General features: G+C 44.7%; 1 protein-coding gene across 8 annotated transcripts in view; it reads left to right on the top strand.

Moving 5' to 3' along the window:
- The window catches only part of MYO9A (myosin IXA), a 163,264-nt gene that overhangs the window by 125,893 nt on the left and 11,407 nt on the right, over window positions 1–25,964 (top strand). For 4 of the 8 annotated variants that reach the window (XM_054078252.1, XM_054078255.1, XM_054078251.1 and 1 more), the window contains 15 exons: window positions 1,184–1,259; window positions 5,967–6,110; window positions 6,797–6,836; window positions 7,678–7,800; window positions 10,989–11,069; window positions 11,950–12,060; window positions 13,062–13,184; window positions 13,674–13,823; window positions 14,055–14,365; window positions 15,305–16,957; window positions 18,525–18,606; window positions 19,102–19,314; window positions 24,102–24,214; window positions 24,633–24,790; window positions 25,364–25,587. In XM_054078252.1, the coding sequence (XP_053934227.1) occupies window positions 1,184–1,259; window positions 5,967–6,110; window positions 6,797–6,836; window positions 7,678–7,800; window positions 10,989–11,069; window positions 11,950–12,060; window positions 13,062–13,184; window positions 13,674–13,823; window positions 14,055–14,365; window positions 15,305–16,957; window positions 18,525–18,606; window positions 19,102–19,314; window positions 24,102–24,214; window positions 24,633–24,790; window positions 25,364–25,587 (3,602 nt within the window). The remainder of the gene's footprint in view (window positions 1–1,183; window positions 1,260–5,966; window positions 6,111–6,796; window positions 6,837–7,677; window positions 7,801–10,988; window positions 11,070–11,949; window positions 12,061–13,061; window positions 13,185–13,673; window positions 13,824–14,054; window positions 14,366–15,304; window positions 16,958–18,524; window positions 18,607–19,101; window positions 19,315–24,101; window positions 24,215–24,632; window positions 24,791–25,363; window positions 25,588–25,964) is intronic. The other 4 variants (XM_054078253.1, XM_054078250.1, XM_054078257.1 and 1 more) reach the window with 4 other exon arrangements.

Genomic DNA, 25,964 nt, shown 5'->3' with positions numbered 1-25,964 from the left:
TTGTCCCGTTAAAGGGATGTTGCCTGTTGAGCTTTGGTAGGAGTTCATCTTTTTCTTAGAAATGTGAGGCTCTGAGGAATGGCGGGTCAGCAGGATAGGCTCAGATTTCCGTAGATTTGCTTTGTGTTCATCTTCAAAATTAAAAGATCCTTATGATACCTTTTAGATCAGCAGCTGGGCTGTATTAAATAGGAAAATGATAGATGCTGGGAGAAGGAAATACGATATTCCTTCTTCCTCTTCTGTTACAAACTTAGCTGTGGCTTCTTAGAGAGAGAGTTTTCTTGCAATTTTTTTTCTGCTGTAGAAATCTCAGGGTGAAGGAATATACATTTTCCTCACGTTCAAGCAAGCACTGCAATGTAATCTGTCTCACAGCAGCGATTTCAAGGCAGTTAAAAAATTGGTCGACTATTTTCATGTCAAATTCAGGCTTATTGGGTCTTTAAGTATCTCCAGTTTAGTGACTTGAAAAGTGGGTTTGTTGTCTACGAAAATTGTCTTCTGTCTTCCTAAATGCTTGGTTATAAAACATTTCCACTTTTGGGAAAATGACAGCTTGAAACGTCTGCTTCTGTAACCATGCGTGGTAAATTCCTTGGCTGTTTATTAATTATGAATTGCTCTAAATCTACCCCTATCAAAGAATATAGGTTCAATAGGCTATAAAGTCTCCTTGTGCGGCACATATGACTTGGCCCTGTCCACATATCTGTAGGAAGGGAAGAAGTGCGCAAGGAGTAAATGGCCATTTTTCCAAGCACTCTACCAGGTGTTTTGCCCATGCAAGCAACTGGGTTGTCCCATGTTCAGCGGAAAGCTTAGGAATATTTTGGACATGTAGAACACAGGTAGCTGGTCCCCTCCATCACAGCAACCTCTTCCTTCACTCTTTTTGATTACCAGCAGGGACAACATGTCCCTAACACAACGTGCATGTGTGGGAGGGGAGTTACTAGGCTTGAGTAAACAGTGTTACTCATAAGGGTGATGACTGCAGCAGAGATGTAGAACTTCGTAGGTGATGGGTATGTCAGCGTCCCTGGCACCCTTGTATGCCCAGCACGTGCCATGACACGTACATGCTCCTCCTTGCTGTACTCAGCACTAAGCTATGGCTATGCTAACTGCCTTTTGGTGAAGAGCCAGGTAGAAACTTTTTTTTTTCCATGTACTACTTTAGGTATTACTCGGAAGAGCCCGCGGACACCGCTCTCAGATCTCCAGGGAGTCAATACCATCAACGAGAGGACCCAGCGGTAAGTCTCCTGCTTTTATGTTGGCAGGGCAAGGAAATATAGGATGGGAGAGCACTGTCTGCTCCTATAAATGACTGTATTAGTGTTTCTCCCAGCTTGATGTTAATTTTGTTGTGTCTTTGTTCTTTCTCTGCTGTGTGATGATATCTCAATATCTTTGCCTGACAAGTCAGGGAAAGATATTTGCCTCCATCTAAAGGCAGCAATTGTGATTTGTGTGGCATACAAGGGTTTTAAGAAGCTTGCAAAAAGAAAAAAAAAAAATTGTGCTGATAACAAGGAAATAAAAATTTACTGAGGATTTTTCTGCAGTGAAAAACCCAGTGGTGTGTTTGGGTGCGAAACTGCCCACAAGCAGTGTGATGGTGCTCTAGGCACCGTTGACTTTGGAGGACCTGGGAAGTTATGGGGCTTGAGATGGTACCTTGTCAAGTGTTTACTTGCTTTTAAGGGAGAGAAGCATGTTAACTTCAAAACGGCTTGATTTTTGGAGTTTTTATGTACAGTTTTACTTTTTAATACTTTCTTGAAGGTTCAGGCCGTTCAATCAACTGTGTAATGAGGCTCTTTCACTTGAGAGTCAGGTCTGTCCTTCAAGGTGCAGATCTGTGCTTCTTCTGCAAAAGGTTTTCCAAATCTATTTCAGAATTGAGTTGCTTGTGAAAGAAAATGTCTTCATATCAAAATAATGTCTCAGCGCCAATGCTTCCTCTTTTCTCCAGCTACTCTTGTGCTATCCCTCTGCAGACCTTAGAAAGTTTGATTATCCCATATCACCTCTAAAGGGGTACAGTGCCTGTGTGCTTCCCTCTGAGCAGAAGTGTGTGTGTGCTGGGGAAAGATATGATCTGAGCATCTTCAGCTCCTAAAACGATTGCTTGGAGCCGCAGCTGTCTAGGTATAACTTCATGGCTGCATCACTTCATGTGTCATGGAGTTTCACAGGAAAATCAAAACAAGTTGAGAGGAGTCTGAGACTGCCTCCTGAAAAATGTCCATCAAATCTCTCGTAATGGTCTTTGCATCTCAGTGGGCTTCTATTCCAAACAATATAAAATATAATCCAAACAATATAAAATATCCTCCAAACAAATTATTAAACTAACTTTTTACTGGCTTTAATGGCAAACAGAAATTAGATATGCATTGTTCCTTTTCTTGTCTAGGGTAACAAGTCTTACTGTCAAGCTTTGTTAATCACATGCCCTCTGAGTGCCATCAAGACTTGAATATCCCACTTGCCCTGAATTTCTTCCCTTTGAGAGTGGTGGTGGCTTTCTGTTGAAGGAGAATGGAGTATTCTTATATCATTGCAAGCTGGCTATTTTCAGTAGTCAGAGAGGATGTGATTTCCATCAAAATCTTGGATTGAATTCATAAATTTGTGCCACTTCTTGAATTTGGGCAGAAACCCAGCATGTACAAGCAATCTCACCCTATTGTGGGAAGGTTATGCAAGCCTCCTTGCCCTCACATCAGTCTTTCCCACTCCTCTTTTTTTTTCTCCTAGAGCTATAGTTACTGTGGCTCTAATCTGTTGAGTTAAGACAGTAGTAGGTAGGTACTTGGTAATGTTTGAGACAGAAAAGGTTGATGTCTCCAGAGGTGAAGTTCACTGTTCCTGACATCACTGGTTGTGCAGGTTTCCCTGATGTGATGTAACATGAAACTTTGTCCCTGTGGAGATCTCATGTGGATAAGAGAAGTTCTGTAGTTTCTCTTAGCAAGCCTTCAAATCTGATGTTGGTGCATCAAGAACATCTGCGAAATGGGATGGGGCTGTTCTTGATTGTACAGTTCCAGCTTTCGAGGCACGTTAGTGCAGCAGCTTGAGCTGCTCTTATTGTCATGATGCAAAACATTTCCATTATCTCAGAAGGATGATGTTGTAAAGGCAGGGAAACTGTCCCAGACAATGAGGGGGACAAATCTGTTTACTGTGGAGTTCAGCCTCTGGTCAGATCTATTTATTTGGCTTAACCCATGCCAGCATAGCGGGCAAGCTTCCTTCAACAGCCAGAATCAAGGGCAGTAAATACTGTGTCTTCTCTCCATCATCCTCAGCAGTCATATCCTAACAATGGGGTCAGGACAGGCAGTTTACTCCCTTTACTGATATATTTTCAGAAAATGTACTCTTGAAGCTGTCCTCACTCCTCTGTGCCTCCTGGTGTGGTGCCTCAGTAGCATTGTGCCATGATCCTTGCTTCTCTTGGGCACCATCAGTGATGGGTCCCCAAATGTCATCTGTGCCCCTTCCTTCTGAAAGCACAAATCAGGTCTCAGGAGATCTCCAAAATCCAGACTGCGCTTTTGGAGTAGGCAGGTGATTTTGATACCTTTCGTTGTGGATTATTTTCATCTGAAGTCACAGTTTTGATCTGAAGAGTCATATCACATTTGATAAATGTTATTTCAGTTAAATCGCACTTGTTGAGCGAGAAGGAGTAAATACAGAGGTGAAGGTGTCATGCATAGAAGAGAGATGTACTCTTAACAGCTTTCCAACAGATAGACCGGCAAGTGATTTACAGAGCTAAATTAAACAGGAATTTGCTTTCAAAGCCATCTCATGATCATGTGGTTACAGATAAGTCTGCAATCGTACATCCAACCCACAGGATAGCCCAGGGCTTGTTTCTAAAAGCAAATTTGAGGCATGACATCATGCAGGAAGTCATTGCAGAGGGTTTAGCGAGCCAAGCACTCTCCTCTGGTCTCAGAAGAAAGCAACCCAGTGGTTTGCACATGCTGGGGGAGGGGAATCCAGGCTTCAGCAGAGCATCGGAAGCCAGCATACCATGGAAGTGCTTTCACTGGCTGTCGAGTAATGAAAGCCATGCCATCACTAACCAAAGCCGCTTGAGCTCTCTTTTCCTGCCACTGTATGTCTGTTGATGAAAGTGGTTTACGTGCAATAATGTCTAAGCACCATGCAGGAAAGCAGATGTTGATTGATCTGACTCTAAACAGTTGGGCTTGGTGAGGTGATTGACCTACCAAGTATCAAAGCAGCTGTGTTGGTCACCATGTGCACGTATCAATCCTAAAATGTCCATAATAAACAGAGTTGCCATTCTATCTTTTTTTTTATTTTTTCAAAACCACAAGGGAATTTCTAGGGTTTGCTCTAGTCTTATTCACAGTCCGTATGACCGCAGTCTGTCTTAAGCCTGAGTGCATTGGGGTTGTAGATCCCAAAAGTGGCCATTGAGGTTTAGTGGTGCCCATCATCCAGTGATTCTGCACCCCTCCCTCCCACTTGCAAATAGGAGGGGTTTGATGGATGGGACCTTATTTGTAAAGAGAAGGAAGGTGGACAGGAGAGAGCACCTGGGTATTAAAGTTTCTCACTGGCCTCTCTTGAATGGAATAGGCTGCTTAAAAAAGCAGGTCCCAGAGTGCTCAGCCAGGGGCTTACATTGCTGTGATTCATCCTTTCTTTTAATACTGATCCCTGTCAAAATGCTGATTTAATGGGGCTAGGAAGGAACTTGCAAAGTGCTGCAGCAAGGCTGCAAGGCAACTCGCACTACAGCGTCACGGTGCTCCAGGCTTTGAGCTGGCTCAATTATCAATTTTACATGCCTTATTTTTTAATTTCTTTATGACACTTGGTATTTGCCCTTCCTCCAAATCAAGACTTTAAGGCAAAGGGCTGCCTCGTTGCTAGACCTCTGGAGTGACCTGTGCTGGAGGCTTCATTTTAAACCACCGTGTCCTTCGGCATCCTCATGACAAGAAGACTGGTGCTGCATTGAGTCTCCTCCTATTCCCTTTTTTCCTTCCTGAGATAACTCTTGGGGGATTGCAGACCCCACATCCTACCTTAGGTCACTTTTATTTCATATGATAGTTTCTTCAAGACTGATAGAGATTTAAAATACAAGATATGAATAAATAAACAACAACAAAAAAGACAACCCACTCCAGAAATCAAAAGTATTGCTGTTGGGTGCAGCCCAGGAGAGGCTTTGTGTAACCCCAGACACCACAGGGAGGGTCCTCAGCTCTGGAAACTATCTGCCCTGCTGTGGGGTTTTGTCAAGTATCCATTTTCCTTCCTCCAAGGGAGGATTTTGATTCCTTTCTCCCTTCCCTTCAGTCCTTTTGCAGCCAGGTGAGCATTTCCAGAGACCAAAGCATTTCTGCTTCACACCAAGGACAACCAGCTTGGGCGAGTGATTTGTGATCAGGTCTCAGTGGGTGATTCTGGGCCAACCCATCAGTCCCGCTGGGGCTGGCATCCATCGTCTGTGGCAAATAATATCATTATTGCAAATGATATTTCCTTTTCCTAATGAAATGATTGCATGAATTGGGAAAGACGGAGTCAGCACCACCATCATCTAGAGTTGTGACTATTAACGATGGGAAGGCTGATGGCAGAGGTCATAGTTTTGTATCCTTCAGACCAGTGCAGACCCAAGCCGTGGGACTGGGAGGACTGGAAGCTGTTACTCTCCTGGTGATAGTTTTGATCCTTTTATGCATATTTGATTTTTAAGAGGTTCTTAATTAGCTGATCATTTCATGTGGTGTCTGACATCATTAACTCCCCCCATGGCTGCGGATTTATGGTTAAAAGAATAAAGTGGTGTCTGTCATTTTCTGCTGGTGGATTATTTTATGATCTTATTTTTTATTTTGTCATAGAACCAGGGGGCTTTATGTCTTCCTAACACTGTGCGATGTTTGGTGTTGCAGCGATGCCTACGCAGTTGGTTGGAATGGACGGATGGGGATGCGGCATAGCAGGCTTGCCAGCCCTGGCACCTTCCTAGACAAAGATGGGATATTCGTCAACGCAACAAACAGCAAGCTGCTGGAGAGGGCCCACGGCATCCTCATGTCAGTGCAAAAGGAGGGGATTTTGGCTTTATTCCTGGAGTGTAATGAGCAGCATGGGGAGTTAGAGGAATGTAAATAGCTAGAATATAAAAATATCAGGGTTTCAAGTAGACCTGGAGACGTTTCATGGTTGGGTGAAAGCGACTCAGTTATGTTTTACACTTCTGATTTATTTAACTCTTATCATCCATTTGTAATGACAGATGCAGAGAAGAAAGAGAAGGAATGAATGGTCAGACCAGTCTCAAGATATTAGAGCAAAGTAATGCAGTCACATTTTTTTAACGTGATATCAAAGTTTTCATTACAAGTAAGGCGGTGAAATGATGTCGATGGTTCATCAGAAGGTTCAGAGAACACTGATTGGGGTAGCTGGAGTTAATGTAGGGTATGAGAAATCAGGAGAGTGGTCTGTCAGTGTGTGACGCCGCTCCTGTGTTCAACCCAAATTACTGGTGTCTGTGTTACTTTTAATGTAACTGTTCCTTTACTCGGACACCTTTTTCTCCAACTTATGCAACTAGCTTTGTAGAACTCGTTTGCGGCATGCAGAAACATCCCTAATTTGGGGCAGGTTATAGAAAACAGCTCCTAGAGGGGATTTTAAAGCGCTTGCTTCATGAACTCCTCCATTCTGCACTTGCACACATGGATTAACCTGAGCCAATTTTTATCTTATTATCCAGGCGAAATAAGAACTTCAAAGCCAAACTCAATCTCCCGAAGGTGAGCAAGGGGTTTTTTTACGTTCTCAGTCCCTGGGTTGAGACCGTAGGTACAATGTTTAGATGCTGATGGCTATAAGACCTCTTGTGTCTAAGACCTTGTTCAACTCCGCTCTCTTCAGGGCTCTTTAATTTCTGTAAAACCAAAGGATTTTAGCTCTGAGAGGGGACTGTATTAGCGCTTATATCCTCCATTCTTACACTTACTCTGGCTCCTTTTTCCCTCCTCCTGAGAAAGAGTATGTGTGTGCTATTAAATTTGGGAATTAAATCTATAAAATGAGCAGGTAGGTTTTGCAAGAGGGCTGATACCTGGTAGCAGGTTTGTCTAATGTTCATATTCCCTTCATCTTGGCTGCGTTTTTAGAGAGATGCCAAGAGATCTGTTGTATCTAGAAGATCAATGCTCGTTGTGGTCTTTACTGGTGCCACTTTGGTGGCTGGGCATGGAGGACCAGGAGGAGCAGACTTTGGTTTTACTTTTCTCTGCTACACATTGCACCTGGAGAGGCGCAGTTAAATGATGAGCTCTTCATTAATAGGGAATAGTTCATCTGCAACCCTTAGTGGATACAAGAGCCAAATTTTCTGTGGTCAAAGATGTCCCTGGCAAGCCCTCAGAGTTGCTCAGAGGAGTGTGATTTGGGTGGTCTGGTTCTGAACAGATATTGCAGAGCAACTTTTCGAACCGTTCCTCGATGTTTCCTCGATAATATTAAGTAGGGTAGTCAGCTAAGGAAGTCCTGCAGAAGGTATAGAGAGGGATATAACAGATAACGTGGCGATAAGATCTAGTTGTTCTTATATTTATGAAGAACAAATGGAGTCTCTCTCTTGCACAGCACATGCTGGATGTGAAGTCCCTCAAGCACTTAACAAACCTGACGCTGCATGACCGCATTACCAAATCTCTCCTCCATCTCCATAAGAAGAAAAAACCACCCAGCATCAGTGCCCAGTTCCAGGTAATCCTTTGCCTTTGCTACAGAGAGGTGAATTTAAAGCAAATACCTGCATCGGGTCTCCTGGGTGCACTTGCAAGTATTGTCCTGTCCCATCCTCAGCACCATTTAGGACATAAACTCAGCTGAGGAGCTGGTTTGGGTAAGCTGGGAGGCACCTTGCAGGTATCAAATGGTGTAAATGGAGAGAAAAAAGAGTGATGGTGGGTATTGTAGGGGATGGTGCGTTGGAATAAGATGGGATGTGAGGATGAGCTGCAGAGCAGAGATGCTGGTGCATCCCTCTCCTCTGGTACCTCACTTCCCAAACCATTGCATTGTGGCACTTTCACCGCCGTATCCAGAAACCACCAAATCCCAAACCAACGTTTTTACAGTCTTTTTACTTGCATTCAGCATCTGAAATTCAGTCTGTTTTCAAGCTAGCCAGAATGTGAATTTGAATAGTGGCAGAAAGGTCGAAATATTGCGGCATTACATCCGGGCAGGCGTAGAAGCTCAGAGGGGGGATTGATAAGCGTTTGTTGTGTTGTCGGCACTATGTGTCAGCCAGCTGTCCCTAGGAATAGCTGCAGCGAAAATTATCCTCGAATATGCACACAAGGGCTTGGAAACTGCTACAAGACACATGCGCAAGCAGGCGGTAATATTATAAAGCAGCTTTTTAGTTAAAAATTGGTTTCTAAGCAAGTCTGGCATGCTTTTGACTTGTAATTTTGTTCAGCTTTTTTTTGAGATGTAGGTCATTTTTAGTCTCCACGCGTAGATCTGGGTAAGCTTAATTAATTAAATGTATACATGCACACACATATATAAATCTGTTTGTATATACTTTGGAGAATGCACATCTATATATATATATATTTAAAGCTTAGTCTAGTCTAATGGTATGCTTGGTAAATACACTTTACTAATACTAAAATACACTTCTGCAGAGTTTAATTCATACAGTGCCGTGGGGGTCGGTGGGTGTTTGAAATGGGGATGGCTTGGAGAGAAATGCCTTACTGAAACCTATTCATCCTTCAGATGAAACTCTAAAAAGCCTCGGGATGCACAATTGAGATTTTGATATAAATTTTTACAGCACGTACGAATGAAAGACCACTGAATGCTGTGAAGATTTCCCCCCCTGCCCCTATGGAGCAAAGCAGAACATTCAAATACCTTTGCCTTATGCTTTCTGAGGTTCCCCACTGGTGATTTGACAACATAGGAGCTGCGTCTACAACACATCCTTTTATTTAAATGAATAAAAACATATTTAATTTGGCAGCAGCTTTGGTATGACTGCCTGCTTCTCCTCTTAGACAAACGCTGGGCACTCCCAGCCCTAATTTCATTTAACACGCATAAGAGAGAAGCATTTTCTCGAGAGAGCAGCCTGGTGCAAGCCAGCAAGATCGTTTTTTTTTATCAAGAGCAGGCTAATAAAATTGCAGCGCAGGGAATTGGGTCACAGGCAGGAAATACAAATGTTTCCTATCACAACATTTTGATTCTTTTTTTCTGATGCAGCCTTGTGGCTGGTGCCTGCACACTAGGCTCGCAGCTGCCTCGTCTCCTATTGATTTTAACCATGCCTGGGCTTAGGGTAATCTGTAGGTGAAATAGCTGTATTAGAGGATGCTGAAAGAGCAGTGATGGCTTTTGTGGCTGCAGACTAGACTGCTGGTCCCTAAAGTGCAGCGTGGAGATGCGTAGCCTCCCCTTTTATCTGGCGTACAAGCGGTACCCTAGAGCAAAGGATGCTGCCCTGTCTAGCGTGGGGTGATGCTGAAATGATTCATCGCACCCTGCAACACCAAATACAGGCAGTGAAGGAGTGGGTGGCTGGAAAGTTTTGCAGGCAGAGGGATAAAGGAGCAGAGTATGTGGTTAATCCAGGGACCTTATGTGTCCTTTACTGATTCCCGATGACAAGGGCTTGTGCCAGATGGCAGAGGGTGGCTGCACCATCTGCCGCACATGGGATGTTGCTGGCTGCTGATGAAATGGAAATACCCCCTCCTACAGGGCTGGTGGTCGCTGAACAATCCGATCTCCATGATTTCAAGTGCCAGGAGTGCTTTGCTTGCCGGGCTTCCAGCAGGGATTTTTGGGAGGGAGTTGCATCCCATGTGTCTCCCTGCCCTCCCACCAGCCCAGCGTGAGGCACAGTGGGAGCTGCAACATCAGTGCTGAGCGATGGCTCCTAATAGGCCTTTTTTTTTAAAAAAAAAAAAAAAAAGTGATTAAAAGTGATTTCAGCCTACTTTCAAGAAAACTGGGGTTGTGTCAGTGGAGGTCTGCTGTGTCGTGATGTCCCCACTCTTCCCTGGTATGGGGGTGAGGGGAGACATTTGCATGCAGTTAATAAATGCATAATGCAGCTGCTTTGCACGTGTAGGGGATCTTCTCCAGGTCCTGTATGAAGATAAATTTTTCTAAACATGAAAGCCTTCCTGTAAATGTCTTTAAAATGTTCAGAAGGAGAAATAAAGTCTTCCTGCAAGCGTATCTTCAAAAATTTATAACTCTGCTTATTACAAGTACGCAACAGAATGTCTTTTAGACCAACTGAGTTTTAAACACTGTTAAAATCAGGAGTAATCCACTCCGGGGCACGTTACTAATACCATGTCAGTAATGTGCTTGGAAATTAGACCTATGAGGTGGAGGCATAACTTGGTGTGACATCCCACTGGAGCGATTGTGTGTAGCAGTGATGCCAATATGAGTTCATTTTTATAGGGTAGGCGTTTAATAATGATGCAGCAATAAAGGGAAAAATAAAATGGGAACCTAAAGAAGCCTTGCTTCTCAGTCATCTCAACTGTGCATTTCAGCAGAGGAATATGGCCAGGAATATGCCAATATTGAACATGTTTTCCTCTAAAACCAGCCTATGAAGCACTGTGGGTTCAAAAGCTTTAAAAATAATTATAATCTAAGCTACTTGGCAGAATGGGAGTTTGCTCAAGAAGAAGGGCACAGGCAGTTGACAGAAAGTAGTGATTAGGGAAAGCTGCCAGCTCTTCCCTTTGCAAAATTGTCAGTAAGGAAATTCCTTTCTAGGCCAGCAATAAGGCTTTGACAATTAAAAATCAGGAATAAATGCTGCGTGGAGTTGCTTTAGACAGAGGAAAATTTTCACTACTTGTCATGATCCCTTCTCCATTTCCCGGATGAAGATGTTTTCTCTGTTGCAGGCATCTCTCAACAAGCTGATGGAGACCCTTGGCCAAGCAGAGCCTTATTTTGTCAAATGCATTCGTTCCAATGCGGAAAAGGTAAATCCTATCCCATGAAAGCAGTGCTGCTAGAAATCATCTTGGGAATTTTTATGAGGGGGTTAAAAAGAAAAGAAAGTCCCAAATCGAGTTGGATTTAGAAGATATTTGTGTATGAGCAATGGGAAGCATGGGTGTTACCATGTGGGTGTTGCTCTTGATGAGCTGCGTAGGCTTTTCTTGTAGTTGTAGAAACAGGTATATATAAAATGCTTCAAAAACCGAATTTGACTTTGTTGAAGCTCCTGCCACCTGTAGTAGAGATTTACAGCTCCATGAATACACTTGTGCTGTTACTGAGCCCTAAAGCTTCTTTAAAACAAAGTTTCTACAGATAAAAGCAGACATTTTTTAGAACAAGCCACGTTATTCCAGGTGACTCAGTGATGCATTGTATTTCTTGAATTTGGCTTTGAGCATTGATTTATCTCATGGGCTGAGGACCCTCAGTTTAAAATGAAGGTTACAGTACTGATGTTTTCTTGTGGAATAATCCTTTGGAGTTCTATCCAGGTGTTTAAAGGTGAAGCTTTAGGTCTAGGTTATTTAGTTCCTCACAGTCTTACCGAATAGCTGTGCCCTTGGCAGTGGCTTTATTCAGTTCAGGAGCTCCAAAACCCCATCTTTATAGCTTTATATATCTAGTTAGCTGTTTGGAAGTCCCCACCTGGTGGCTTCTTGTAAGCAAGCAAGATTCAGCCCCAGTGGGGTTAGTGCAGGTTCCTGGGGACCCGCATTCCCTCTCTCCCCTATCATCATTGCCAATGCGCATGTTATTTAGATGCGCTACATCTGCTGAATCCGTTTAGCCATCCGTGTGCTCGAAAGCTTCAGTTAAAGGAAATATTTTCTTATTGTTGGCCTGTGTTTCCCTTTCCAGCTGCCCTTGCGGTTCAGTGACAGCCTGGTGCTCAGGCAGCTGCGGTACACGGGGATGCTGGAGACTGTTCGCATTCGCCAGTCAGGATACAGCTGCAAATACTCTTTCCAGGTTGGGGAAAATATTTTCAGTCTTTTGCCACCTTTAGCATCGTTAACGTAGTTGTGTGAACGTTGCTAGCTTGGTTTTGTAACGAGGTAATGGATTTAGAGCTCATGTGAGGCAGTTGAAGTAAGAGGTTGATGTCTGGTATGGAGCACTGCTGCACTGGTGATTTCTAGCAAGCTGATCAAGCCCGAGGTGGATAGGTCCCTTCTGCAGACAATGTCGTAGGTTTTGAACCAAAGCTGCATTTTTTTGTAATGTGGACTTCCTTTTGGCAAGAAAAGGAATCCAATTTGCATGCACTTTTCTGTGCGTGTTTTGAGATCACCTGGGAATGGCATTCGCCCCATCGTGTCGGTGCTGGCTGTGTCCCAGTGGGAGGGTGATTGGCGTCCTCTAAAGTGCTCAGGAGTTATCCAGCTTTTCCTGTTTTCTTCTTTTCTGTGTTTTTGCCAGATTTTGCGCACATGTCGGTCCTTTCATGTTTTGTTGGTGCGGATTTGTTTCCTGCTGGCAGCTGCTTTGGGCCAGATGATGTGTCCTGTGCGGCAGCTGTTCAGAGAAGGAAAATTGCTCCATTTTTTCTTGCTGAGAGCATGGATCTCTCCTCCTGTACCTCCTCCGCTCTTTGAATCCTCACAGCAGTAGTTGATGGAGCATCTCAGGGATGCTTTGCAGATGCTGGTAACTCCCTTCCGTAGAGGGCCTTGCTGAGAATTTGGAGCATTTTTGGCTTGAGATGACCTCTTGGGTTCTGCAGAAACTCTCCTCCCACGCTGGAAGATGTTTGAATGTTGCTGGATCCTTGCTTTGATGTGTTTCTCATCAAACCACAAATGGTGGAGGAAACTTCATGTTCCCCAGTCCGCAAAATGCTCTCTGTCCTTCTGCTCACTCGATAGATCCTGTTTCATGTGGTCAGTGGAGCAAACCTGTTATTTAGGGAAGAAAGGGACACAGTAGGACCCGCCTAACCACATGTTTGTTGTCATTTTTTGACTTCTCAGGATTTTGTCAATCATTTCCATGTCCTTCTGCCGCAAGGAATCAGCCCGTCTAAGCACAATATCCATGACTTCTTCAGGAAAATAAAACTTGATCCAGAGAATTACCAAGTTGGAAGAACAATGGTAAATGTTTATCCTCGGCTCAGACTTACATTCAAGATTCAGTTATAACATTTGCCTGCATTTCTGTAATGATAAATTAACATCCTAGATATGTAGTTTATAATTAATGAAATTATTTTTCTTCTGCTTGTCAGAAGCCAATGGTTTAAATGAAGCTTTGAATATTGTTAATGCAAAATAGTAAGGAATATTAGGGTTTTGTGTTAAACCATGTTACTAGTCTGGTTGTGGCCAGGCAACTGTCAAAAAATTGTCTGTGTGTAGACATAGTTCGATATGATGGCTAATGTTTTGCCTCCCCGAAAAGGAAAGTGGAGGCTCTGCAATTCAGACTGTAGATGAAACTGCAGAAACCTGCTAGAAGTGACTTAACTAAAACCAGTAGCTGAACTTTCTCCTGGGCATCCAGGATACACAAATCAGCAGCATTAAATCATTTGCGGTGGTGGGAGCTTTCCATGCTAGTGTTTCGGGGGTGTTTTTTGCCAGGTTTTTGTGAAGGAGCGGGAGCGGCAGATTCTGCAGGACCTGCTCCACCAGGAGGTGTTGCGCCGGATCACACTGCTGCAGCGCTGGTTCCGCAGCATGCTCTGCAGGAGGCAGTTCCTGAGCTTAAGGCAAGCTGCTGTGATCATACAGGTAGGTGATGGTACCTGATTTCATTGCGAATTACAATCCACTAATCCTACAGATACAGCTGTAGGGTAAAAAACAGTTCCCCTTTCCAAAGAAGCAGATTACAATCAGAATTTGGCTCCCAGAGCCATAATAAGTTGGGAATGGGGGAGATGGAGCTGGAATAGTTGCATGACGGCAGGTGTTCTCCCATTCCCATGCAACATTACAAAGACCTGCCTGCTCTGTTTGCAGAGATTTTGGCGTAGTTACCAGAGCGGAAAGCAAGGTGAACCATCCCCAGACCCTCTTGTCCTCAGCCAAGCCGCTGTCGTTCTCCAGACTCACTGGCGTGGCTTTGTGGAGAGGCGGAGGTTCCTGCAGATGCAGTTTGCAGCCCATCTCATCCAGAGCTGCTGGCGGGACTATGCCAAGCGGCGGCACGACGCAGCCACCAGCATCCAGGCAGCCTGGCGAGGACACCGTGCAAAGCAGTCGTACACATCCAGCAGGAGCAAAGTCATCTGCTTGCAAGCGGCATGCAGAGGATATTTAGCACGGCAAAGGTAACAAACACCATCGGCCTTGATTAAAAAAGAAACCGTTTTCTGATAGTAGCCAATGAGGAGTGATGTGGTTGATGTGAATTCTGGCACCGCTGGTGACTTACAGAAGATGCTGTACCTTCATAGGATCCCTGACCCCGTCCCGACCTGCCCTGATCCTTCACTTGCCCATGCTTTCTAACAAAGGAGTTTATTTAGCTGCACGTCCTACTCTTAGAATAAGCAGAGCCTATTTTAGGTTTGAGCACGTAGGCAGTAGAGGCCGTAAATACTCATGAGTTGGGTTTTTTTTGGCCTGCCCTTGGCAGCAATACTAGTTTAAGTAGCCTATTTTTAGCTCGGATTGGCTCACCGGTGTGGTTGCTGCAGTCTCGCAAGGATAGGAGATACCGGAGCCAACTGCTGCAAAGGGGAGAGGGTTTCCAGCCATGTCTTGGCTTGCTGGCTGTGAAACAGGTCTTGGTTTGCTCTCCAGAGGCACTGCCTGCAATCTGCGGAGCACCTTGACATAGCGTGGAAGATCTGGGAGTTGGAAAGTACTCTTGATGCAGGGCTGAATTTCCTACTAGCTGTACCACAGGCAGCCCAGGCAGGATGATGAAGATGGAGAAGCCAAGGGTGTGCAATGGGTTGAGCTCTTCTGGCTCCATCAGCTTACAAGCGAGCTAAACCAGGGATGGAGACTAGACCCACTGCTGTCAGCATGAGAGGAGCTACCAGGTGCGTTGTGGTAATCCTTGACTGGGAAAGATGGCATAAGAGAAGAAGATTGAAAACCGAATGTGCGCTCCCACCGTCTTGCACCAGATGTGCGAGGAGGGTTGCTTGAGATGGTGATGATGATGAGGATGGTGGTGATGAGCTGCCACCACTGCAGTGCCTTGAAGGGATGTGAGTGGGCCCGAGGATAATATTTACTGTTTTTCTGCTTACTTGCAGGTTTAGAGCTTTGAAAGAGCAGAGGTTAAAAGATAAGCAGCTGGAAAACGGCCTCTCAGTTAAAGAAGAGGATGGACTGGAGGCAGATGATGTTTTGGAAATTAAGGGCTCGGACCCATCTAAGTGGGAAGATGGCTCATTTGTAGAGCGAGTGAGAGCTTTAGAGAAACATAAATCACTGATGGACAATAATCAGGTGAATCACGTGGACCCACTGGATACTTCTGCAAATTTATTGTACAAAAAGCACGAGAGAGCCAGTAGCCAGAGTGGGATGGACACCGAAGAGGAGGTCATTGTGAGAGAGAGACCCAAGTCGCTGGAGGATCTCAACCAGAAAAAAGTAGTTCGTGCAAAAAGAGAAAGTCGGAGGATGCGTGAACTGGAACAGGCAAAATTTAGCTTGGAGCTGCTCAAGGTCCGGTCCACTACTGGTGGGCTGTCACCTTCAGAAGAGAGACGGTGGTCCACTGAGCTTGTGTCTGAGGCACTTCATTCCCCTCAGGGAACCCCAGAGAGTGAAAGTTCTCAAGGGAGCTTTGAGATGTTAAGCTGTGAAGATATCCCAAGTAATAAACTCGTTTCCTTAGTTTTAGAAGAGCAAGATGCACAGTCATTTTCCACTGACTCTTTGCCTAGCAGCCCCCAGGCTCATCTGCAGAAGTCTTTCTGTGCAGCGGATGTGAACAGCAATTTACCCAGTTGCAGAAGGATGCCTTCAGACTTGGAGCTACCTGATAACCTCACCATGAAGGAGCGCATGGTCTGTGACCCCCAGAATGTTATCTACAAGGCTCATCCAAGAGAAACCTTCCTTTCCAGCAATCTACCTACTTTCTACATCCCACCACAAGACAATGTGAAAGTGAAGCCCATAGAGAATAACTTGAGGAACAAATCAGTGGAGAGAGAGGAGAGGACAGTTACATTCTCTGAGGTCAGGAAGGACTGTGAGCCAGACCGGGTCAGGGCCTTAGGAGGGGAGGAAGAGGAGAAGTCCTCTGCCAAGAGAGAGGAACGTGGGACAACGACTGTGACACAGACCCATTCTCCAGACTCTGTCATCAAGAGACTGGAAAAGCTCAACGTGGAGAAGGAGGAACGACAAAAGCAACTCCAGCTGCAAAATGAGAGGGAGATGATGGAGCAGATCCGTCAGCAGAAGGAAATTCTGGAGAGACAACGCAAAGCTTTTGAGCAGCAAGGGAGGGTGGAGGCTTTGCAGAGGACTGAGCAGAGCAGAATGAAGGAGCCCTCCCTCAAACCAACCAAAAAACCAGACAGCCGGCCTCAGTCAGTCCTCATCCTGCACCCCCAGAGCAGAGGGGAGCATGGCCCCACCACAGGTGTGATTCCGTCCTCATCAGTGGACATTAAAGGTCTCACTGTTGGGACCAGGGGCAGCTCTCCAGCCCACAGTGCCCCAAAAGACAGACCCATCAGCATGTTCATGGAGCAAAGGGAAGATCAGCTGGGGCCAGTGCTAGAACCCCAGTGCCATTCCAGACTGTCTCTGGACCCCAAGGACCTCCCAGGCAGCCACTTCTCAAGGACAGAGCGCCTCCGGCAGCCCCGAGTGCCCAACCAGGCGACCGAAGAGACAAGGGCAAATGCCATGTTCTTCACACCAAAAGACAATCCTTTTGGCCTCCAGTGAGTAAAAATATGATGTCTTTTCTCTGTAAGCTTTCTCCATAGGCTTTTTGTTCTGCAAGAGACTATTTGAGACAAACGGTCCGGAATGTTCTTTCTGGAGACTGTACAAAACCCCTAGTGAAACTAAGATGGGTTTCTTGATCTTCTAGCGACAAGTAGGCAGACATCAGAGGAAAAGAGAGAAAAGCTAGAAGTGTGATTTCTCAGTCTTCTGTGCGATGGGCGTTATGTAAACCGGGGAAGGTAATGATAGACATTAACAGGTGAAGGGAGTTAATAGAAAGAGAGTCACACTGTTTTCATTTACCCTAGTTGAATGGTGATAGGAGTTAATTTGTCAAGGTAAAACATGAAGAAAAATTCCTTTGAATTTTGGGGTGATCTGAGTAGAATGAGTAGATCAGACAGAAAATTCCAGGATTTTTCTTTTTTGCTGTAGAATTAACACAGCTAGCAAAGCCATTCGGACAATGCAGATTGAAAAACAACAGCTGTCCGGAGGGAGTTTGGGGTATGAATGTGCTTTTGGCAGCATGTCGCTTACATATATAATTACACATAGCTTAATGGGCTTAGCAGTCATTCAGCTCTGTCACATTGTTTAAACGATGGGCTGCTCCAGCACAGGGGCTAGAGACCACAGCAAGATCTTGGGACAACATTTGCTTCCACTCTATTGCATTGTTTAAGCTGCTGTGCCTGATTTTCGAGAGCCATTTAGCTCAAAAAGGACTTAAACCCTCCCAAAATCCTGCTGCACCATTTCCGAGGCAAAAGCTACCAGTGTATGTTTGCTGTCGATAGCTCCAGGTACCTCCACGTGTAGTAGTCTTGTGGTTTATGTGCCGTTATGACAGGAGAAGATTCCCCTTTAATCTGTGCAGTTTCTTATAAGTAAGTCCAGACATGCGTGAAAAAGAACCATCAATGAAAAAATAGCCCTTTGCCACTCGATAGACCCAGCGGCGTCCCTGGCACATGGGCACGATGAGAGTTTTATTTGGAAGTGATGGCAGGAAGAGTGAGCTGAGCAAAAAGCAGCTTTGAATAGGTATGTGTTTTAATGCTATGTTAGATGCAAAGCAAGAATGTTCTCCTTCTGAACCAGTTTGTATAATAATCTGCGTGAAGTCCTGGACAATTGGTTTGGAAGCGTAAACTTGAGAGTAGTCTTTCCCAAAGAAAAATCTTCCCAGTTCTTTTCCTGGTTCAGGCACAGAATGAGCAGAAGGAAAAAAAAAAGTATTAAAAATTCCAGTCTTTCATTTTTTATTCTGTAACAGAACAATCACTTTTGGGAATACAGAAGTGAGAAGGTACCATCCATACCGTGAAGGTACCGTGATGGGTAGAGCTGGCAGGCAGAACTTCACATCTTCTTATTCTTTGGTATTAACTGTAATCCTGAAGAACTCAAAAGTGATTCCAAAAGCCCGTGACCTTGAACTTGCAATTTTGGTCTTGATTGCTTGGGCTGTGCACTTATACGCTCCTTCAAGCTGGGCCAGCGCAGTGGGAAGGCTTTAAGGAGAGGATGAAACATCTCTGTTTCATTGTGTTTCAGCAGGGAAGCAAGTCATCAGTGCCTCTCCAAGGGTGAAATAGCTAAGAAGCCCTTTAAGATTCCGGGGTCTGGCAGAGGAGAGGTAAGTTGTGGCTTTCTTATTTTCTCTTTTAATTGAACAGGGGCTGAAAAAAACCCCTTATTCTGCCAGTTTTCCTTCAAAAGCTTATAAGAAATGAACTATAAAGCACAAGGGCTGCTAGACACAGGGAAGGAGGATTCACACCTTCTCTTGAAAAAAGCCTCCAGGAGCATTAATTCATAGCAGCTCTGGATAAAAAGGATCTCATAGTCCTGATGGCAAACACTGTCCAATGAAGTCTTATGTTGGTGTGGTTTAATGTACATTTGCATAACATCCACAATTGTCGTTTTTCACCATGCTGTCTCGGTTTTTGTTTTTCCTGGTCTTTTTTTAGCCTAACCTGTAATATTGTGTCCCCTCCCTGGGGTGCCATGTTACTGAGAGATGTCTTAAGGCCATTCTTGACTTACCCTATGACGCCAAACATCAGTAGAACATCCTTTTTATTTTAAAAACCTTTTTGTTTGTTTCTTTTATCATTTGGTCAAGCAGGTTCCCAGACCGACCCATAAAAAGAAAGCCCGCATGGCGCGGACGCGCTCCGATTTCTTGACTAGAGGTACTTTTGCTGATGGGGAGGGGGATACGGAGGAAGATGATTACGATGGCAATTTTGAGTTTCTTCTCTCCTCTGACCAACCTCCTCATCCCGAGGCAGTGCCTGCAGCCCGGCTGGGGCAGGCCTGTTACAGTGACTCCGAAATGGTAAATTTTTCCAATGTGGTGGGGGAAATTTAAAAAGGGAGCAAGTGGAGCTGCGGGAGCCTTTCTTTGCTAACCTTAGCTGCATTGATCCATCCCTCCACTGCTTCTTTTCCCACTTCCAAGGATGCTGTTCATGGGTAAACTCGGCGAACGCAGCAGAAACGGATGTGAATTTGGAAAATCATTTTTATGTCTTGGCCATGGGGATGTTTTCTGTCTTGATTTGATATCAGTTATGGTTTCCATAGCTTTTCTGTAGCATTGCAACTTGTGTTGCACAGCTACTTTGGTTTTTTATCCTCAACGGCAAGATTCTCCTAGGATCCTTTTGCTCTAAAGATGATCTTTACGCATCCATAGAGAAGATCAAAGCAAATGTTGTCCAAAAAACAATAGACAACAAAGAAAATGATATACATCTTACACTTCTTACTTCCAATTTTGTATCCTGAGCCACAGTTCTTGTGTCCTTAGTCTGGTGATTATTCAGTCCTCAGTTATTGGACTGATGCTGGCAGACAGTGTCTTAGGGAAAGCAAAGATATGTAAATTGGACAATAAAAATATAGTGAGTGAAATAGTAAATTTTAAAGAAAAGAACTCAGCCTTAGTGGCTTTTTTCAAGCACAGTAGCTGGTGTGCCTTGGTAGGTCGATTGACTGCAGCTCCGTGCTACATGACCCTCTGCTGTGGAGCACTTGCATCTCAGGCTTAATCTCCTGCCTGGATAAGCTTCTTTCTGAAAATCACAAACTGAGCGATTTCAGGAGTGGAAGCGGCTAACAGCTTCCAACTCACTCATATTTTTTTCCTGAGGTGGATGAGATGTTCCTGTAGAAATGTGGATAAACACCAGGAATTGACTCCTGCGATGAGAGCTCAGGTGGAGCATTGCGTTGAGCTGCCTTGCTCCTCTGGGCTGGATGCGGAGCTGAGTATAAAGCCAAACAAAAGACTGAAATCCAAAGTTAGTAATTTATTTTGTGCTACAGTGTTGCTGTGAGCCCAGCAAATATCTCCTATAATCCTAAAATCTGCTTTTCCAAGAAAGGCAGATGGCCAAGGAGGGCTTTCCATGACTTTTCTGTTAGCAGCTTTTATTGTAAAGGGTAATTTTTTCCCAGGATAATGTCCTCACGGGAAGGGGTGGAAATTCACAGATTCCATGAATTGTTAAGACTGCTCTCGATAAATTTCTAGGGGATTTGAGCCAGAAATACTTGAAACCTGGTTGAACTGAGCTTGCTTGGCTGCATCTTCACGTATCTCCCTGCTTGTAGATCAGAAAAGGGAGAATTTTATGTAGTAAAATGTTGTATTAGCCTGGTGAAAGCCCTGGACGAGGGGCCGCATGGTGCCTGGAGTGCCATGCTGAGTTCCTGGAGGACACCCTCTTACAGAGCATTAGGGGTTTTTTAGCTATAGAAATCTTTCCTGTTGGGATGCAAAAAGCACTTGGTGACCTCCATCCTTGGGAGAGACCTGGCTCATCTCACTCTTTAAAAGTGCTCCTTGGGACTCTGCTCACCTGATTTAACAGCTCTCACTGCATGCAAGTAGTAGTAGATGCCAACTGTTTCTCATCTGTCCTGTATCCCTCTTCTGTCTTCTCCATCACTAGTCCTATGTGGTGGTCACCCCTTTCAGCCCTTCTGTGGTTGAGTTGTGCTTTTTAGCAAACCCTATCTATGAAGTTGTGTGCTCAGCCGTACCCTGCATCTGTACGTCCTGATAATGCATACAGTGTTTCCATCCGTATTCTATATTGCAGGTTTGGAACCGGTCCTTTGGCTTGTGGCTTCTCTGGGTCAGGATTGCCACAAGCAGCAAAATTTAGAGACTGCTTATTCATATTTCTTAGCAGAGGCTGATTGGATGTTTCAAATGAAGCAGCCTATGATAGAGCAGCACTGGTGTGCGTTAGTTTGGGTACGAGCTCAAGTAGGTGGGTGCCTATGTAGGCATATTCGTTGTGTCTCGTGATGCTCACATGAAGAGAAGTTAGGCAGCTGCCACATGCAGGCTGGTTTCCGTGCGAGTGAATAGCTTATTCATACGGCTTCAGCCCCCAGCTATGACTTTCCAAAAAAGCCTCTTGTAATGTGCTGCTCAGTAGCCAAGGGCTGCTGGATAGACAAAAGAGAGATTGCGTGGGACCTTGTGAATCTGAGCATGTGATGGCTCACCAGCTGCACTGGCATGAACCTGCCTGTTATGCCCATTGGTTTCTTGACCGTCAAGTTAATGATTGCGTATCACCAGCTGGTAAGTAGAGGTTCACCAGAAACTCATGCTGCTGGCCTAAGTCTGGTGTGTCCTAGAGCAGCAAAGACCAAGAGCATCTTCAGACAGAGCCAGAACCTAAGGTGCAGTAGTATATAAGGTGGCTGGTGAAGGTACAGTTGACTCCAAAGAGCCTTTAAGGGTAAAGGGTGTCATGACAAGGCCATGCTCGAGCTTTTTGGCTAGTGATTAGCTGAGGGTTAACCTGCCGTACAATGAGACCAAGTGCAAGAGGGAGGAATACCTTCTGGCTGTGGTCAACACATATGAATACCACTTACGTGTTGCACCTAAGCCCAGAGAGCTTTTATGCAGCAGAGAAATACAAAGTCTTGGTTAGAGAAACCACACCAGAAGTATCTTTAGAATACATTCTCCTTTGGCAGAGGCTTTTAGAGAGAATCTTGGATAAAGAAGCAGCAATTTACCTCCAGCCTCCATACTAAAGCCACAGATTGACAAACACCAGTCCAAATATCTGTCACCAGCTGATCCCAAGCACATCTGAAGAGCCAGCAATGAGAGAGGGAGCACTACACTTCAGAAAGCTCTTCAGTGCAGCATGTAGCACTGTTGCCTGCTGCAAGTCATCTCACTTGACCACAGTAGTGATGTTGTCCTAATACTGGCATCAGCATACAGGTTGCTCTTTCAGAGGAAAAATGTTTGCCCACCCCACTTCATTCAAGGCAAAACTCCTCATCCACTGGCTGTTGCCGTTTGCCTTTGTGTGGTGCTTTGTGGTGTTCCTCTGTCAGCAGTTTTCTGGTGCAGAGGCTTGTCTTGGCGTTTGAGAAGGTTTCCCATCCAGACAAGGACCTTGCCCATCACAGCTTCTTGGAGGAGTCCTTCAAACAGAAGGATCTCGTGCCAAAAAAAAAGCTTTTTTTGTCCTTACTTTCAAAAGCTGGGGAGGCTGCTATGATAGCAGTGGAAATGATGAATGATATCTCAAGAACTGGGGCAGAGCAGAGAGAGAGAGGTGATAGTAATGGTAAAAAATCCTTCTTTGCCTTCTTTTGTCTAAAATGTACGTTACCAATGTTTTTGCTTCAGTTTTCTCCATGAGCCAGGGGGTTTCTCTTGCTTTGCTCTACTCTGAAACCTGTATGCCAGATCCGCTTAGGGAGTAGATCTGATATATACTTTAGAAAGAGAGTGTCTGTGATGCCCTTGGCCTGCCTGCCACGCTCAGCACAAATAGAAAATAAGGGAGTAAATGCCCCACAAAAACATCTCGGTGATCAAAAGGTTGAAAGGACTCAAGAGCAACACTATATCATGGAGAGAAATATTTTAATAGGTCATTTTTAAAAGCAGGCGCTACGTTTGGGCTGAATGGAAGTAACTTTGATGGGTTTTGAGTTTATTTTTTCCCCCCGGTATCCATCCATGTGTGGTCATCACCTAAATGTAAACACAACAGGAATGGAGAAACCCTTTGGTGCTCTAAGGCAGTTTCTTTCTTTCCCAGTGGCAATTTTGCCTTGTGTGCTGCCATCTCCTGGCTGCTGGAGTGATAGTCCAGGGGTGAAAAATAACCATTGAAGAATAAATATGGTAAATGTGAGTCCCCTGCAGCCCGTATTTTATATAATTTTAGTTGAAGTATTTTTAATAGAAGAAAAAGAAATGTTTAAAAACACAGTGCATTCGGCTGAGTCATTTAGGTGGTGGGAAAGCTACAGGAAATATTTAACTATTATCTCCCAAATCCTTTTGTACAACTTGATTTCTTGCCGTCCTTGTGCTGCAATTCTCTCTTCCCAGAGTCCATCTCTGAAATCACAGCTGCAATTAGAAAAAAAAAAAAAGAAAAAAAAATGCTGTTTTTCCTAAATACGTCAAGACTATTTCTGGGCTGTTTCTTGGAATCTCGTTAGGCTGAATTATTGCAAATTCATTTCCCCCTTAAAAATATTAAGGCATTTTAAACATTGGTGAAAGCGGAGATCCTTTGTATTAAAGCTGCAAAATCTCTTGTTTCTAAAGGGTTCATTTTGATGTGTCCTTAGCACAAATATTTAGTCTTTTCTGTAAAGTCCTCAGCCAGAGTTTGAGGAGAAAGCTCTGCTGGGACAGAAACATGTGGCTGAAGGTTCCTTTGGTGCCAGGAACACCCCAAAGCACTTCATTGTGGCTAATGATCGTAGCTACCATGGCTTTTCTGGGATGAAGAGCTGAGCTGCCCAGACCAAGATGGTGGAGCAGTTGTGCAGGTTGAGTGATGAGGACCTGGGGCTTGGTGCACACTGATCTTCATCATTGATTCCTCAAGGAGAGAGAGGGTTGGACTTCAGCTGAAGCAAGGGAAATCCCTGTGTTTTGTAGAAGTTGTTAAAATATTTCTTTAGTTGTAGTTATCTTGACAGGATTGTAGTTTTTTCACCTGTAGGCACTTAGAAATGAGGGTATAACAGGTTAAATATCTAATTTTTACTAGGAAAAAAAAATCAAAATGAGCTGTCTCATTTTTAAACTCCTCGTGCTTGGAATTGTTACAGACAGTGCAGCGATTTGCCTCTGGAGAAAGCCAAATGAAACTGCACAAAACCATGTCTCACGGGGAGATTGGGAAGCTGGCAACCACACAGAAGAGCCTAACGCCTGACGGGAGGTAAGAAACATGTCTGGAGATCACAGATGAGTCCCTCTCATGTCCTTCTTGTCTCCCTCACCTTGCTGAACCACTCTGTGGCTCCTTTGGAGCTCCGCCAGCCAAAGGCAGCACATGACTTACTTGTCTCGCCTTTCCTACTTGACCATAGACATGCCCAATTAGAAGGGGCATCCTTCTCATGTTGCAATAAAGTGTTGACAACATGGGCGAGATGCCCTGTCCCAAACCACCCAATTGCATGTGTGAAATTTGAGGGTTTTGCTTTTCCTGAGGACATACAGCCTGGTTTATCTGGTGGGAGTTGTGTGGAAATAACTCCTCAAACACTGTGAAGGTCTGGGAGATTTGGGGTAGTTTGGGGGAGAAGGACATTTTCCTAGTTAAGGTGGTTCCTCTTTCCACAACTTATTTTCAGGACTCAGCGAGCCAAGATGAGGTTCTGGGTGAAGGGTAAGCAGGGGGAGAAGAAGACTGCACGGGAGAAGCTTACTACCCAGTCTGAGCTCCTAGAGCTGTACGCGGAACAAGAAGCCCCCAGCAGGGAGGTGATTTCTGGCTTGCAGCTTGGTGAAGGTAAGTGTTGAGGTGGCAGAGTACCATGTAAGGTACCGCGTTGTAAGGGGCAGAGAGGGAAGTTAGTGCAAATCTGGCTTTATGCTAAACCAAATGTAATACAGGAGCTTGGGTAAAGATGTAGAACTGAGAAAGGCTGGCTTATCTATAGGGTGAGGATATCTCTAAATGGGAGCGTTGTGTATGGTGGTGTGGTCTAGCTAAGGCTGCTGTGGGAGAATGGATCGGAAAAGGGCTCAAATCAAGTGTCCATGCTGGTTAACGTCTCTTGAATTCAGGGACAGCGTCAACCCAAAACAGTGGCAGGGTGGTTATAGTGAGGGGTCCAAAATATGTCTTGAGGAATTCTGTGTCTCTAATCCTCCTGACAGCCGTCTGGACATGGGACAGATGTTTCCCCTCTTGACGAAGGAAATAACCAAAGCAGAAATGACATTTAATCTTCTTACAAGCACCACACAGTGCTTTTCTCCTCTGCAGGTTTATTCCAATGCTCATCTCCCTATTTTAGTGGCAGAACTGTTTTCCATCTGCTCTTCAATCTCTTTCCCGTTTTTTAATTATCACCGGTAGAGTTGGGTCCACACCACCTGACTCCTCCACGGAGTCCCGAGCTGTCTGGTATCTACCGTCGGGAGTTCAAGGAGAACAAGGAGCCCTCTCCCAAAGTGAAACGCAAACGCAGCGTCAAGATCAGCAACGTTGCTCTGGAGCCCGTGCAGTGGCAGAACGACTCACTGCAGATCATAAGCAGCACTAGTGACTTGAAGAGTATGGATGAGTTTCTCCTGAAAAAGGTAACTCCTGTCCTCACTGCTCCAGATAAATCATCAAAGAGCTCGAAGAGCAGACAGAGGCAACAAAGACAAAATTATCTTGGGGGATGCAGTAACAACACTAATAATTCCTCTAAGGGTGCACGGCATGCATCAGGCTTGGGAGAAAAGATGGACATGCATTGTGTGATTATTCTGCATGAGCACAGCGGGTCTGGTGCTTCCGTTGCTTTGAATTGCCCGTAGCAGTGTCAGAAATGGGTGACCCGGGAAGGCAGGAGTTGAAGGTTGTGGGGAAGTGCTCATATTTCTTAGTTTGCATATAGGAGAAAACACCTTGTGATCACTATTAATGTTGTCTGCCTATGGGTGCTTGTTCTGCTTTGTCTCATGCGGTG

This window comes from Cuculus canorus, chromosome 12 (assembly GCF_017976375.1).
Source record: "Cuculus canorus isolate bCucCan1 chromosome 12, bCucCan1.pri, whole genome shotgun sequence".
NCBI lineage: Eukaryota > Metazoa > Chordata > Aves > Cuculiformes > Cuculidae > Cuculus > Cuculus canorus.
Note: the sequence above shows the minus strand (reverse complement) of the source record. Positions and strands in the feature narration are given on the sequence as shown.